Source organism: Salminus brasiliensis, chromosome 22, assembly GCF_030463535.1.
Source record: "Salminus brasiliensis chromosome 22, fSalBra1.hap2, whole genome shotgun sequence".
NCBI lineage: Eukaryota > Metazoa > Chordata > Actinopteri > Characiformes > Bryconidae > Salminus > Salminus brasiliensis.
In genome coordinates, this window is record NC_132899.1 from 24,274,741 (window position 1) to 24,290,574 (window position 15,834).

Below are 15,834 nucleotides of genomic sequence, written 5' to 3' on the forward strand. Positions count from 1 at the left end.
TGCTCATTAGCTTTCAAATGTATCGCTAAAAACGCCACTAAAACTGAAAGCAAATATCTTGTTTAGATTATAGTGTAGCGGTACAGACAGCGCATCACCCAGCTGGCGGGCCTCTGTTTTAAATGAAAGAGACATACCGCCCATAAATAAGAGCAAGAAGGTTGTTAGTCATGCAGTTCCAGTACATCGGAGAGGAGCGAACCATGACATCCTCCAGCGAGATGCTAATGGAAAAGGAAGAAGCAGAGGGAATCTGGGTCAAGCTGCTGGTAGCTGAATAAAAAGGAGATGAGTGGTTAATCAGGGAGGTTTATGGCATGTCCTTCATTCCTTCATAAACATAATATCCAGTGACCTCGGGTCAGTCTTAGGCTTTAGGTAAAGAACTTTGTTTCACCGCACAGGCCCATCGAAAGTCTCCACTCCAGCTCTTTGCAAGCCAGCGAGGCACTTCAGCCCAGACGGAAGAAGTAGTTAATTGCATACTGATCTAAGACCTTTAATAATGGTTTAATCTGTAATAATGAATATGAAACACTTACAATGGGCAGGGAGCACCTAATTAGACTGTCACTTTGCTATACAAAGATTATGTTCTTTGTAAAGTGCTTTAATGCAATTTTACTGGACGTCAACGTACGTGAATGTGGCGCTGTGTGAAGGTCCCACAGATAATACTGATTCAACTCCTGCATAGTAAACTATGAGATTAATAAAAGTAACAATACGGTTTTTTTTGCATTTCTAGTCTGCTTTGTGATACAAAAGGTGGTACTTTGCCTGCCTAAGAAATCACTGACCTCTTTATTTAATCGAACAGGCTGTCTAGCATCCAAACAAGGTTACAACAGCAGCAGCACTGCTGCGCCCCAGCAACTCCCAAAAGCCAACGGTTGACAAAGCGCCTAAAAGCAGTCCATTAAACCATCACATGTAGCTCATGCATGTTTCCTGGCACCTTTTTTATTTATCTCGGAAGGAGGTGAAAAAAAAAAAAAAAACACATTACACATGCATGCATGTTGCATATGCATACAACAATATGCGTGTCATAATTTATTCACTTTGACTTGGAGAAAGCAGGGTTGGGAAAGTCAGAGGAATAACTAGCAAAGGCTACGTCCACCTGGGGGCATCATCTTTAATGCAGCGATAATGCCGAGCTCAATTAAAGCTGCTCGGAAAAGCCCGGAGAAAGACACGACACCCAGCTCCGCGGTCTTCTCTTCACATGCTTCCCTCAACCTTTTATTTCAGGCCTGTGCCGTTAATATTACATGCAGGAGGCAGTGCACCCCATAATGGACCATAATAATGACCACAGCAATACGGACCAGAAAGGAAGCTCACAGAGTTCCTGAACATAAACTACAGACTTAAGAAACAAAAAAGGACACGTGATGTGCAGAAATAGGCCACCTAATGCACCTGGTCCCAGCACAAGCTGATGAATAATTCACCAAGCGAGAGAGCGACTGGACAGGAGGACTGTCGCTGGGATCCGCGAGGGCTTCGCGCAGTGACAAATGACTGAAGGTGGCGAGACGTGGCACGGACACGCTAAACAGTCTGGTCAGGGGAGTGTCTCGCGAGTAGCACTGGCAGCAAAGTGGCTGTCTGAGACCGTCATCTTAAAAGACAAGAGCAGCAGATCCCACCTTCCCCCTAAGTGGCTGGGAATCTCCACCCCTGCTTTTTCTGACACGAGCCGGCATTCAGTCTGGGCACCAGTAAGCAGGTTTGAATGGTTTAAATGATACATTTCTTTTGTATTTTCAAAAAGGACATTTACACACTCCGAAATACATCCCAAACTCTCATTACTCAACACAACTACTTCAACATAAAAATGTTTTTAATTTGAAAATAATACTAAATGGAACAAGGGTCTAAATGAAATGTTTGAGGCCTGCATGGTCAGTACGCATCAGGCGTACTGCCAGCAAGGCGTCTAGTTCTGTGAGATTCTTAGGCAGTCTTGTATGTGCTGCTATTTTTAAGTCTGTCCACAGATTTTTGATGATGTTAAGGTTGAAGGACTGCGAGGGCCATAGCAAAACCTTTAGCTTGTGCCGTTTGAGGTAGTCAACTGTGGATTTTGGCTTATTATCCCTCTGTAGAAGCCATTCTCTTTTTATGTTCAGCTTTGAGTCCTAAATTGGCTGGTATTTAATTAAATCTTAAATCTTATTCTTCTCTCTACCAGTGAAATGTTCCCCGTGACACTGGCTGCAACACAAACCCAAAGCATGATCAATCCATCCCTGTGCTTAACAGTTGGGAGAGGAGTTCTTGTTTAGGAATTCTGCAAATCCTCTAAACATACCTTGTTCCCATGTTCCAGTAAAAGCTTGGGATGCTGAATTTTGTGGTGAAGACACAAGAATTGCTTTCTTTTGATGATTCGTCCACGAAGGTCATATATATATATATATATATATATATATATATATATATATATATATATATATATATATATATATATGCAGGCATTACTGCACAGTAGAACAGCGCACCACCACTTCAGAGTCTGCTAAATCTTCCTGAAGGTCTTTTGCAAGGAAACGTTTTTAGGGTTTGCTGTTCAAGCCATTCTACAGGCAGTTCTTCCATACCTCCACCTGACCTCCACCGTTCCTGTTAACGGTCATTTTTTTGATTACATAATGAACCCCCCCCAATCACTAAGCACCATGCTAGCCAAAGTGGACATCTGTTAGTGCATCACTTTAGACTCATATTTAGGGCTGCTCTCACTCATTTTTCACACAAAGAAAATGAAATGGCAATGACTCCAGTAAGTGACTTTACATGATGACATTACCCCAACCCCCTGACCAATTACATCATTAGATCCTTGCTTCCAGACCAGCAGGTCTATGTGGGCCGGAAAGGCAGCAATTTTCCCCCAGAGGTGGAAACACACCGAACAATTCGCGACACTGGCTCCAGATACGTGCCGGCTGGCTCTAGCTCCGGCTCAGTTCTTGCCTGTGGTGGTGCACAAGAGGATTCCAACCCCAGCACCATTCCTCGCTCCATCTGTGCAGCACAGCTGCTGGGGAAGATGAACAACTGGCTGCGTGAGGTAAACTCAGGACAAACTGAGGTGTGTTTCTAACTGCTGGAAGCCGGCTGTGAGGAAACAGGGCTGGAAATGTATAGACATATGTATAACCACAGTGAAACTCTAGGGTCCACACGAGAAGAAAGACCCACTTTCGGTCAGTGTCGCGATCAGCACCAAATATACTGACTAAGGTAATGATTTGGCAATACAGCCGCCTCATGACATAGGAGCCAAGACAATCAGTGTGAGGGAGTAGTGTACATGTTCAGGTTTCGGAGCACAGCTTCTGGAGAAGTACTGGAGATGTGAACAGGTGTGTAGATTAGCTTGCTCCTATTCAGCTTGGCTGCTATCAGTGAAGAACAGGCACAGGGGGTTGGCGCCACTACTCACCAGTCAGCCATTATATGTCTGCAGCAACACCGTGCACACAGCCAGCCAGACCGGGCCTCAACTGCTATCCCCAAATCACAGCCTTCTATTAGCCTCTCAGCCTGGAGACACATCAGGAGCCCTCACTGAGGATGCACACACACTGACATTGAAGAAAACAAAAAGGCCCAAACACTGGTGCTCAAACAATCAAAAAATATATATATAATAATAAAGATAATAATAATAATAACAACTGCTGTTTCGTTGCTTGAGCTTGGCACCTAAAACCGAGGATAATATAGCTAACCAGTAACTGCGCAGGTCCTCAAGTACTTAGTTAACAGATTGACGTGAAGGTGCTCAAATTCTGAAAGCACTAGTCTCTCTATTACAAACATGTTAAGTAGATGTGAACTGATGTTCAGCTGATGTTAGTTAAATATGAACTAGTCTAGCTAATGTACTTCGCTGGACTGAACTACCCTAGGCTGATGCTAGCTAGATGTTAACTACTCTAGGCTGGTGTAAGCTAGATGTTAACTACTCTAGGCTGGTGTAAGCTAGATGTTCACTACTCTAGGCTGGTGTAAGCTACATGCTACTACTTCATCTGACGTTAGCTAGATGTTAACTACACTAGGCTGATGCTAGCTAGATGTTAACTACTCTAGGCTGGTGTAAGCTAGATGTTAACTACTCTAGGCTGGTGTAAGCTAGATGTTAACTACTCTAGGCTGGTGTAAGCTACATGCTACTACTTCATCTGACGTTAGCTAGATGTTAACTACTCTAGGCTGATGTTAGCTACATGTTAACCACTTCAGCTTATGTTAGCTAGATGTTAACTACTTTAAGCTGGTGTAAGCTAGATGTAACTACTCTAGGCTAATGTTAGCTAGATGTTAACCACTTCAGCTTACGTGAGAAAGATGTTACTACTCTAGGCTGATGTTCACTATACGTTAAGCACTTCAGCTTATGTTAGCTAGATGTTACTACTCTAAGCTGATGTAAGCTAGATGTTAACTACTCTAGGTTGGTGTAAGCTAGATTTTAACCACTTCAGCTTAAGTTAGCTACATGTAACTACTCTAGGCTACTGTTAGCTAGATTGTTAATCACTTCAGCTTGTTAGCAAGATGTTACTACTCTAGGCTAGTGTAAACTAGATGTTAACTACTTCAGCTGATGCTAGCTAGATATTACTACTCTAGGCTGATGCTAGCTAGATGTTAACTACTCTAGGCTGATGCTAGCTAGATGTTAACTACTCTAGGCTGGTGTAAGCTAGATGTTAACCAATTCAGCTTATGGTAGCTAGATGTTACTACTCTAGGCTGATGTAAGGTAGATGTTACTACTCTAGGCTGATGTAAGGTAGATGTTACTACTCTAGGCTGAAGTAAGCTAGATGTTAACCACTTCATCTCATGTTAGCTAGATGTTACTACTCTAGGCCGATGTAAGCTAGATGTTAACCACTTCATCTCACGTTAGCTAGATGTTAACTACTCTAGGCCGATGTAAGCTAGATGTTAACCACTTCAGCTTATGTTAGCTAGATGTTAACTACTCTAGGCTGATGTAAGCTAGATGTTAACTGATGCTAGCTAGATATTACTACTCTAGGCTGATGCTAGCTAGATGTTTCTACTTCATCTGACGTAAGCTAGATGTTAACTACTCTAGGCGGATGTCTGCGAGATGTTAACTACTATGTTAGCTAGATGGTAACCAATTCAGTTTATGTTAGCTAGATGTTACTACTCTAGCTGATAATAAAAACTCTCAGCTGCCTGTAGCTACATGTTAACTACTTGTCTGATGTTAGCTAGATGTGCTCTACTTTAGGCTGATGTTTGCTATGTTTGTTAACTACTTTATTTGATATACTAGATTGTTTCTTTTGAAATCAAGGGCCTTAAAAATCAGTGCCTCCTGCTTTTGCTGGACTAACTGTCTAGGGAAAGGCTTTCTACTAGCTTTTTTACAGCGACAAGAACGTTAGTGAGCTCAGGATGTTGGATGATCACCACTCCACCTCATCCCCAACTCCTCTCGAAAGTACTGGCTGGAGCAACATCATTCCAGAGAACACAGTTTCACTGCTCCACAGCTCCATGCCGAGGGCTATTTAGCCCAAGCCTGGCGTAAGGCATGGTGCTTATAGGTCCACGTTGATCAATGGCAATACTTCTCTTCAGGGACTAGACTAGCTGTGCTATGTATTTGCACATCTGTATCAGCAATGGGTGCAAATTAAAGTAGCTGAATGGTTGTTAATTAGAAGGGGTGTCCAGAAACATACACACATGTATATGTGTGTGTATATACACTACCGCTCAAAAGTTTAGGATCACTTGCAGAACATTTCGAGGCGCAGGACCAATGAAAAGATGCATGACCAATGCTTAATGCCATCTGTCAAGCATGGTGGAGGCAGCGTGATGGTCTGGGGATGCTTTGGAGGTGGTAAAATAGGAGATTCATACAGAGTGGAAGGGTTCATAAAGAAAGAAGGCTATCACAAGATTTTGCAACGCCATGCCATACCCTGTGGACAGCGCTTGATTGGGGCCAATTTCATCCTACAACAGGATAATGACCCCAAACACACCTCCAAATTGTGTTGGCAATGTTTAAGAAATAAGGAGTCAGCCAGAATTCTGACTGTAATAGAGTGGCCAGCACAATCTCTGGATCTGAACCCTATTAAGCTGTTGTGGGAGCAGCTTGACCGTATGGTACGGAGGAAGACTGCATCAAGCCAATCCATGTTGTGGGAGATGCTACAGGAAGCATGGGGTGAAATCACATCAGATTACCTCAAAAAGTTGACAGCTAGAATGCCTAGAGTCTGCCAGGCTGTAATTGCTGCAAAAGGCGGCTTCTTTGATGAAGGCAAAATTTAAAGTACACAGTCATCATTTTCATTAAAATCAATATTTCTTACTCTGACAATGTCTGCATGTCCTGTTTATTTGCTTTATTTTATAATCTTAAGTGTGTTTTCATTGATAACCAAGAAAATGTCACTGTGATCCAAAACTTTTGAGCGGTAGTGTATAAATATCAGTTAGTTAGCACATCATGCACTGTGTATATACAGAAAGGAGTATGTTACATAGTGTCAGAGAAACTTAAATTACTTGACATGGTCTAAGTAAAGTGTGAGTTTCATGCATGCAGGCATTTTGCACAGTAATTACCAATGGAGTACAAGTTCCCATTGTACCTTAACTACACTAGCTGAACTATCACTTTAAACACCCTCTCTGTTGTTTCTCAGTCCGTTTCTGAAGCAGAACCCTCACAATTTACTCCCCCTTTTAAAGTCATTGTGCAAGACTCAGTTGGCGCAAGCTCAAAACAGTGACTGTAAATTCGGTCCCGATAATAATCTCCTGAGCTGTAAAGAACTGGAGGCAGAGGAGCCAAGGCGGTGACAGTTTGACTGAGAGAGTAGACAGCTTTGCTCTTTGATGTCATCATTCTCAGCATGGCTGGCTGAGCTTGGCTGCAGTTGGGGCGGATTTGACGAAGCACACTCGGGAACGTTTAGCACGTTTAGCTGGGTCCGGGCCCTGACAAATCAGCTGCTGAGAAGTTGTCAGAACAGCTGTGTGCGGAGAGGCCTGACATGACCTGAGCAGACGGGGTGGGGGGTGGTGGGTGGTGGGGTGTGGGACGCAAGGAGACCAGCAGCACTGGGTCACAGATTCCCTCACAGCACACACTCTTATTCCTGGAACGGCCCCAAAACACAGAGCTTCTCCAACTCATTCACAAGAGCGGAGTGCAGTGGGATTTCCCAGTCGGCTCTCCCTGGGCTGTGCGGGGAATTCCAGCAGCGAACTTGAAATGTGCCATGTGTATTACACTGCGAAATCGAATTCAATTAGGCTGGGGTAGGGGTGCAACAAGTGATTTTTTTAGTTTATAGTGCCATGACAAAGTTAATCATACTAACCCCAACCTTTCTTCAGTCTATAGCCTTTTGTCGGAATTATTCATTTCTTTTAAGCAAGCAATGCACTGACTTTTAGGCCAACTGACTTTATACCAGGAACGAGGGTCCCAAATGAAGTCGGCACAGGCTTGATCCTAAACACCTTGATCTTTAATCTGGAGCTGTTCCTGCCTGCTCACATCGGCAAAACCTAGTTTTACCCCCGCCTGCAGTTCCGGAGCTGGGACTCAGAGGTGTGAATAGGGAACTCTCCGAGTCCTGCACAGCTTGGTTTAGTAGATTTCCATATTTTACACCTTTCTTGAAGCATAAAAAGTTTTGAAAGCCCAAAACTGATCAAATATGGGCAGGAGTAGGCTAGGAGCAGTGACTGAGCAGTGGTGTACCACTGCTATGTGTTCTACTCAGGCAGAGGTGAGGTCTGGGAGGGTAATTACTTTTGCTGCGCTGTCAACGGGTGCATGATGAGAAGGGCAGTAAAGCTTTCAGAGGCAGATCATATGCGACAGCTTATGGGAGTGTTTCATCTCCACTACACTGACTCCATCTGCAGCACCCTTTACAGTCATGTAAAAAAACTTGGATACCATGAAAACTTGTTAAACACTTCCGCTTGTGTTAGCTAGATGTTACTACTCTAGGCTGATGTCTGCAAGATGTTAACTACTCTAGGCTGATGTCTGCAAGATGTTAACTACTCTAGGCTGATGATAGACAGATGTTAACTTCTCTAGGCTGATGTCTGCAAGATGTTAACTACTCTAGGCTGGTGTCTGCAAGATGTTAACTACTCTAGGTGGATGTCTGCTAGATGTTAACTACTCTAGGCTGGTGTAAGCTAAATGTTAACCACTTCAGCTTATGTTAGCTAGATGTTAACTACTCTAGGCTGGTGTAAGCTAGATGTTAACCACTTCAGCTTATGTTAGCTAGATGTTAACTACTCTAGGCTGGTGTAAGCTAGATGTTAACCACTTCAGCTTATGTTAGCTAGATGTTAACTACTCTAGGCTGGTGTAAGCTAGATGTTCCTACTTCATCTGACGTTAGCTAGATGTTAACTACTCCAGGCGGATGTCTGCGAGATGTTAACTACTCTAGGCTGGTGTTAGCTAGATGGTAACCAATTCCATTTATGTTAGCTAGATGTTACTACTCTAGCTGATAATAAAAACTCTTAGCTGCCTGTAGCTACATGTTAACTACTTGTCTGATGTTAGCTAGATGTGCTCTACTTTAGGCTGATGTTTGCTAGATGTTAACCACTTTATTTGATAATAGCTAGATTGTTTCTATATATATATATATATATATATATATATATATATATATATATATATATATATACACACACACACACACATATATATATATATACACACATATATATATATATATATATATATATATATATATATATATATATATATATATATATATATATATATGGGATACCATGAAAGCTTCTTTCCAAATTTTCATTTTAATAATGCTGAGATACTAAAGTTTTACCATAATTTGTAAAATGTAATTAATATTAATGCAATGGTCTTCGAAGAAAAACTTGAGGCACCCCACATTAATTACTACTTAAAATGCCTAAAATTAGAATCAGGCCGAGAACATCAGATAATTAGAACAGATGATTAGAACTTTGTTAGAGAGGATATTAGAGAAGTATGTCTTATTTAAGCCTCATTAAATAAAAAAAAAATAGTTTGGTTTGCTCATGATGGTTTCATCATGACAAGATATAAAGAGCACCTTGAGGCCTTCAGAAAGAAGGTGTATGCAATAACAATTCAAAATCAGCCGCCCCTCTGTCTGAAATGAGAACAGGACCTCTGGAGAGGTGAATCCAAAGCAGAATTATTTAGATACTGTAATGGAAGACTGGTTTGGTGCAACCTAAACAAAGCATTTGAGCACCAGAACAAACACTGGCAAGCTCACCATCATAGAATCCACAAGGAATACTATGAAAATGTGCGACCATCTGTCCAAATACTACTGCTGAAGTGGGGATGGACCATGCAACATGACAACAACCCAAAACATTCCAGTAAATCCAGTAAACCAAGGTCTGGTTCAAAAGAATGAAATGGAACATTCTGAAATGGTCAAGTTAAAGCCCAGATGCTGTGGGGTGATTTGCCACAGGCTATGCATGCAAGAAACCCCTTAAACATCACACCAAAAAAAAAACAAAACAAAAACAAAAAACTAACTAAAAACAAACAAACAATGGGGGTATGGGGGGGGGGGGGGTGGATACCAGCTGTTAGGGCATTGGGTGTCCTAAAATTTTCTTCAGTAGAATTCTCATTTGCAAAGGCAATGCCATTATAGAACCTTTACCTATAAATACTGTTTGAACATTATATTTGAAAATCAAATATTGTTATGGCCATTTTTCATAATACAGAATAAACATCTAATGGGGCATCCTATTTTTTGTCACACGACTGTACATTCAAAAAGGTCTCAAAGCTCCCCATTGGCAGCTCAGTTTGCATTCCCTCATCATTACAGGAAAATATACCTGACAAACAGTCAGTCCTAACAATCATTCTGAGGGACAGCTCAGAGGCTCCTTGTTAAGAAGCGACAATAAGCAAGTCTCGTAGTGGCAGGACATGATGCTGAAAAGACATGAGCACAGAGTTGCTGAGAAAGGGAAAGTCCGGAGGCCAGCAGCATGGAACAGCAGCTACAATTGTGAAAATGTCAAAGTTTTGGTAAACTTGGCCAAATTACACATTCAGTCGTTTTTGAGAAGAAGTGAAAACACAGTCTAAGTAACTAATGAATGTGGCCGGTGCAACAGACTATGTACTTCATAACATCCCCTTTGGCAGAAATCACAGCTTGCAAATCACAGCTTGCTTTTTATAGCTAAACGTTTGGCTCTTGTTGGGATTTTGTCCCTACACCTCTTTGCAGAAGGTCTCTAGTTCTGAGATGCTCTTGGGTCATCTTGAATGCTCAGTTTGTTTAAGGTCTATTCACATATTGTCTATGATGTTTAGATCAGGAGACAGAGAGCACCATTCCAAAAGATCCAGTCTGTGTCTCTTCAGGTAATCCATGATTAATTTTGAGCTACATTTTGGATCATGGTCCTGTAGTAGAAGGCATCCTCTTTTTATTTTCAGGTTTGCATCCAGGATCCAAAGCATGAGAAAGCCACTCCCACAGTTGGCAAGGCAGGCAAGTGATAACTGTTTCAAGTGCAAAGAGCCAAGATCTAGCTTTTTCAGGTTGCTACACAGTGGCATCCTACTTACATACTTACATACATTTATGTATTCTTGGACCCCTGGTAACTTATAACTGTGGCCTCTCTGGGGTCGAATTTGAGCTCCCAAAAACAGGGCCAACACTTAGACCAGGGGGTGTGCAATCTCATTCACAAAGAGCAAGTCTTGCTGGCAGGTTGTCATGCCAATAAAGCAGGAGCACTCATCATATACCCAATTACTGGTTCGAAGACCAACTGATTAAACAAGTAGAGCAGGGGTGTCCAATACGAGTCTCGGAGATCTACCATTCTGTAGAGATTAGCTCCAACCCTAATCCAGCACACTTGATCCAGGTAATTAAGACCTTTACATTAGGACAGATATGAATTCAGCTGGAGTGGTTATCTCTACCACAATGCATTCCTGGCGCAAAATGTAACAAACACACGTGTTTCAGTAACAGAGTTGCTGTCCACATTACTAAATTTGTTCCTAAAAGGGTTCTTTAGTATAGCCAATGACCAGGGGAAAGACTCCATTAGCCCTTTTAAGCAGGGAGGATCTGAGACGCCCAGCATAACACCTTTACCTAGGTAACAAACCAGTGATTCTGATGAAGGCCAATCACAGAAAACAAGAATGGGATTAAAACTGACATGATGGCTAACCAACAACAACAACAACAACAACAAAAATCTGTCGCCATCAAACCACCACCGTTGTGCTCATTACACTGTAAAGGGGTTCTCTCTCTCTCTCTTTCTTTTGCACAGTCTCACTCTCTCCTGCTTTCTTGTTCTAACAGAGCCCTCAGGGCTTCTACACTCCAGTTGGATTTGCATGTCAAAGTTCCTGCCAACACTTTGGTGACAGGCAGTTAGCGGCTCTTCTGCAACAAAAGGCCGAGAACAGAGACAGGCTTTCTGCTTACGGTGAGCGAGAGGCTCCTTTGCATCAGCAAAACGAAGCCACTATCTGGATCAGGCACACCACTCGAGGTCAGCACCCAGCAATGTGTCATGGTTATATAAAGAACTTCAGGAAAAACAGAAAAAAACTTTATTGTGCCACAAACTTCTATGTTGGCATTTACTCAGCAACATTCCACACTGAGTGATAATTTCTCAAAAGAGCCAAGTTTTAGCTTTACTTCCATTTCGCCCAATTTGTTCCCCAATTTTGCGAATTTCCAATTCACACCTATTAGCTAGGACTCCATCAACACATGCCACCAGCGCTGGAAGGGTCAAATCTAGCTACATGACTCAAACTTCTGCTAGTGCAATATCACTGGACAGCTCAACACTGGACAGCCAGTTCTGTTACATCAGCCAACAGAAAGAATCACTCACACTGAGTGATGGGGTTTTGGGAATGGGGAGAGTCATCTTACACTGGCTGGGACTCCCAGCCACACACAGCCGTGGCATCACCAGGGATTCAACCAGCAATCTACTGATGATAGGGGGCGCTTTGATTGCTGCCTCATTTTTTTTTAATCTTGAAAGAAACAGCTTGTGTCAGGATAGTGCCTAGTTCCTCGTGTTCCTCAGAGCAGCTCCAAGTTCTCAGCACACCTGCTCACAGACTGATTGGCTTTTTTTTTGATTGGTCGTCCTTTAGGAGGGAGGCAGGCTAGCGCTGTGAGCCTGGGTCCTGGTGAATCAGCTCCGCCTTTCACGCTCTAAAAAGTCCTACCTTTGAAGGGTTGATCCGGGGCTACCAGGCCCGGCTGGCACCTGCTCAAAATCACAGGCAGGAGAGAGGAAGTGGAGCCACGGGCCAATTACCGTCCGCCAGCTCGACTGAGCCACAAAATAAGAAGGGAAATGAAAAGCCAGGAGGTGGACGAGAGGGGCCAGCCTCATTAGCCTGTGCGGCCCTGCTCCTCTGATGACTCTGATGGGCTGCAGGGTAGAGGGCTGGATTACCCCTGCCAAACCAATCTACCCCCCTTTACACTGTGCACAGCAACCTGACCGGGCAGAGACATGGCACATATGAAAACTGGGAAATATTACACCTGAAGAGGAAAGGTACAGTTGGAGGGCATACACAGAGAGTAACAAAGGAAACAGGGATTAAGAGAGTCACTGATGCAAAGCACTAGTCTTAAAACACTGTAACTGGAATAGGGATTGTAATTCGTCTAACCCAGTGGTGGCAGTATCGCAGAGGGACTGCTGTCACAGTACTGTGTGGGGTGTTTGTTGTTGAATGTGGCTTATAGAGACGTATCCATTTACACTTGGCTAAAAGCTGTTTCAGACCCCCTCCTAAAGTTCAAAATGTGCCTTGGGAGCATTTACACTTGTATTTTTATGTGACCAACCCCTATCTAGATACAATTATCTTACTCAAGACATGTGAAATGACCAGGTGTAAACAGGGTTCTAGTCGACGGGGTTGGAGTCTTGGCTGACCACTTGTTCCGACTGTGTGACTACCTGGGCGTAGGGTTTCTGTGGATATTTAAAAACAATATGGAGTTTAATTTATATAGTGCCTTACTCAAACCCCAATGTTCCTTACCCAAAGTCAACAAATTCCTTAAAAAGGGAAGTAAAGCCAATGTTTCTGTCCAATGTTTCTATATAGAACCATGAGAACTCAAAGAACTATTTTGGATTGGTAGAAATTGGTAGGAGTTTTAGATGGTTCTACATAGAACCATAGATTCCACTATAATTACTAGTCAAAGAACCTTTAAGCTTACAGTGTACCTGCATGGACTTTTGTGGGGATGAAACACTGCATAATTTGCACAATACCCCTAATTTATTTATTATTCTTTGTCTGTATTGTGTTGCACTTGTGTTCTGTATGCACCATGTGTTCTATGTTGCACCATGGTCCTGGAGGAACGTTATGTTTTACTGTGTACTCTGTATGTAGTTGAAATGACAATAAGAACTTGACTGGACTTGAAACAGACAAAAAAGAGAGAGAAGACAAAATAGAAAGCAGGTAAGGAAAGCAGTCGTTCTTGCACTGTTGGCTCATGCTTAGGTGTCAAGCCGAGAGAAAGTGTACTCAGCCCATTCACCAATGTACAACAGGGTGATCCTTCAATGTTGTCCAATATGCTCTGAAAAGAATTTACACTACAAATGTAATGTTGTTCCATGCATTCTTCAGCAACAGGACTACCCCAGGTAGTAAAGTAGAAGTAATAATTACAGTTACATTACAGTTTTAGGGAAGTAATCAATAACTTAGATTACATTATTTTGAGTAACTACCCCAAAACTGGTATTATATGGTGCTTTAGAAGATGTGAGATGTGTCTAGAGGACATCTCGGTTGACCGGTCTAGGTTAGCAAAAATATTGTAGCTCATGTTTCCTATAAGAGTACTGAATTTATATGTATACTTTATGCACATGCAATTTGGTAGTGCAAATAGGGGTACATTTCTGAGACCCTGTTGGTGTAGGTTCAAGCTAGAGATGATGGTAACATTTTTTTTTTTCTGTAACCAATGCTGAAAATGAGCACTGACCGATGCAATCACTAATACTGATACAGGCCATCTCTAGTTTAGGCTAGTTTCCAAACTTTTCTATTATGTACTCTAAATGAATCTTCAGTCTACCAAATATCAGTTTGCATCTAAGAAGACTATTGGCAGTATAAGAGAAAATCAATGAAGTTGCTGCATTGTGTTAAAAGTGGACTGTCCTACAAATCCATGCTAAAAACAACATCAATATCATTTCATACCTCAAAGCATGCACAAATGTTCCAGAGATGCCGCAACCAGGCAACCACACAAGCCCCGATTTCCAGGCAAAGGTAATAGCTGGACATCCAATCAACCTAAAATCAGCTCTCCCACTTTCAGTGAAAACCCACGAGACATTTTTCAGTCTAGTTTTCTTAATTCAACTGATTCCTCAGCCTTTTATTTCACAGAGAACAACAACTGAGATTGGCTGGGGGTCCACAAGGACTGCACTGTAAAACCGCAGTAGTAAAGCATATAAACAATGATGTGTGGCAGCATTTGCAGCTTGCAAGGTATTTTTCTGGACTACAGACATGCTAACCCAGCTGCTTAGCCATGAAAATCATAGAGCTGGGAATGCACCAGGTGCACTTACCTTGTTTCCAATGGCTTTTTTGGGAGGAAAGTTGAAGGTGTCAACCTGGTGGAACTGGGTGCGGAGGTGATTGTGTAGCGCTCTGAACTCAGCATAGCGGCGGTACACATTCCACTCGTTATCCAAGATCCTGATGTACACCTGAAACATGAAATACATAATCAGTATTCCACAGATAATCTAGCATAACAGTATAATGTAAACAAGCTCTAGATTTTTTGCTTGCTCCACTGAGACTGGTAGGTTCATGTTGATGAGGGGCATGTAGATGTTTTTTGTCAAATGGGATGTGAGCTGTAGTGTTTTTTGTTTTTGGTCAGCAATGATTTGTGCCAGCACTGTAAATTTTTGCATTTATCTAAAGAGTTTCCCCAAGACTATCATTGGTGTAGCAGTAGGATTCATTCTCTAACTCAGAATATGAACCGGGGAGGACCCTTGCAATGATCCGAAGCACAGAAGCAAGCTCTACATGAATCAAAAGAAACAAAATTAAGGATTTGGAGTGCTGACATGGATCCCATTGAGATGCTGTTACAGGACCATAATTGAGCACTCGAAAATCCTCTAATGTAGTCAAATAAAAAAAACCTGCAGAGACAAGTGGTTCAAAATTCCACAGGAATGTAGGAGACTCCTCACAAGTTATTGGAAATGTTTGACTGCAGTTGCAATTGCCAAGGGTTGCACAACCAGTTGCTAGGTTTGAGAGAGATACAGGTTTTGAAATCTTTAAGTTCTATAAATGGAGGTCATCTAAAAGCTGCATTGTGTGTTTATTTATTAATTCATGTCCAGATCTCGACTGAACGTTGTTAAAAGCTGTTGGGTCATTTACCACAGCACCGTGTTGATCAGATACGTGCATAAGGTGGTCAATTACATAAAAGGCAGAAGGGGTCAATTGAGGAGGCCGATGTTATTTTCACACCTACTTCTCCCATCTTTGCCCTGCGGCTGTAACTCAAATGAACCAAGTAGACCCTCTGATCACAGCAACATCACACACTTTCTCTCATACAACATGTCCACTGGGTATGAGGAGCAGTGGATTGTGTGCATTTGTGTGTATGT

The 15,834-nt window shown here is 42.2% G+C and overlaps 1 protein-coding gene across 1 annotated transcript in view; it reads right to left on the reverse strand.

Moving 5' to 3' along the window:
• snx29 (sorting nexin 29) overlaps positions 1–15,834 on the reverse strand; it is a 164,471-nt gene that overhangs the window by 19,055 nt on the left and 129,582 nt on the right. The window contains exon 19 of the mRNA XM_072667776.1: positions 14,761–14,901. Within this exon, the coding sequence (XP_072523877.1) occupies positions 14,761–14,901 (141 nt within the window). The remainder of the gene's footprint in view (positions 1–14,760; positions 14,902–15,834) is intronic.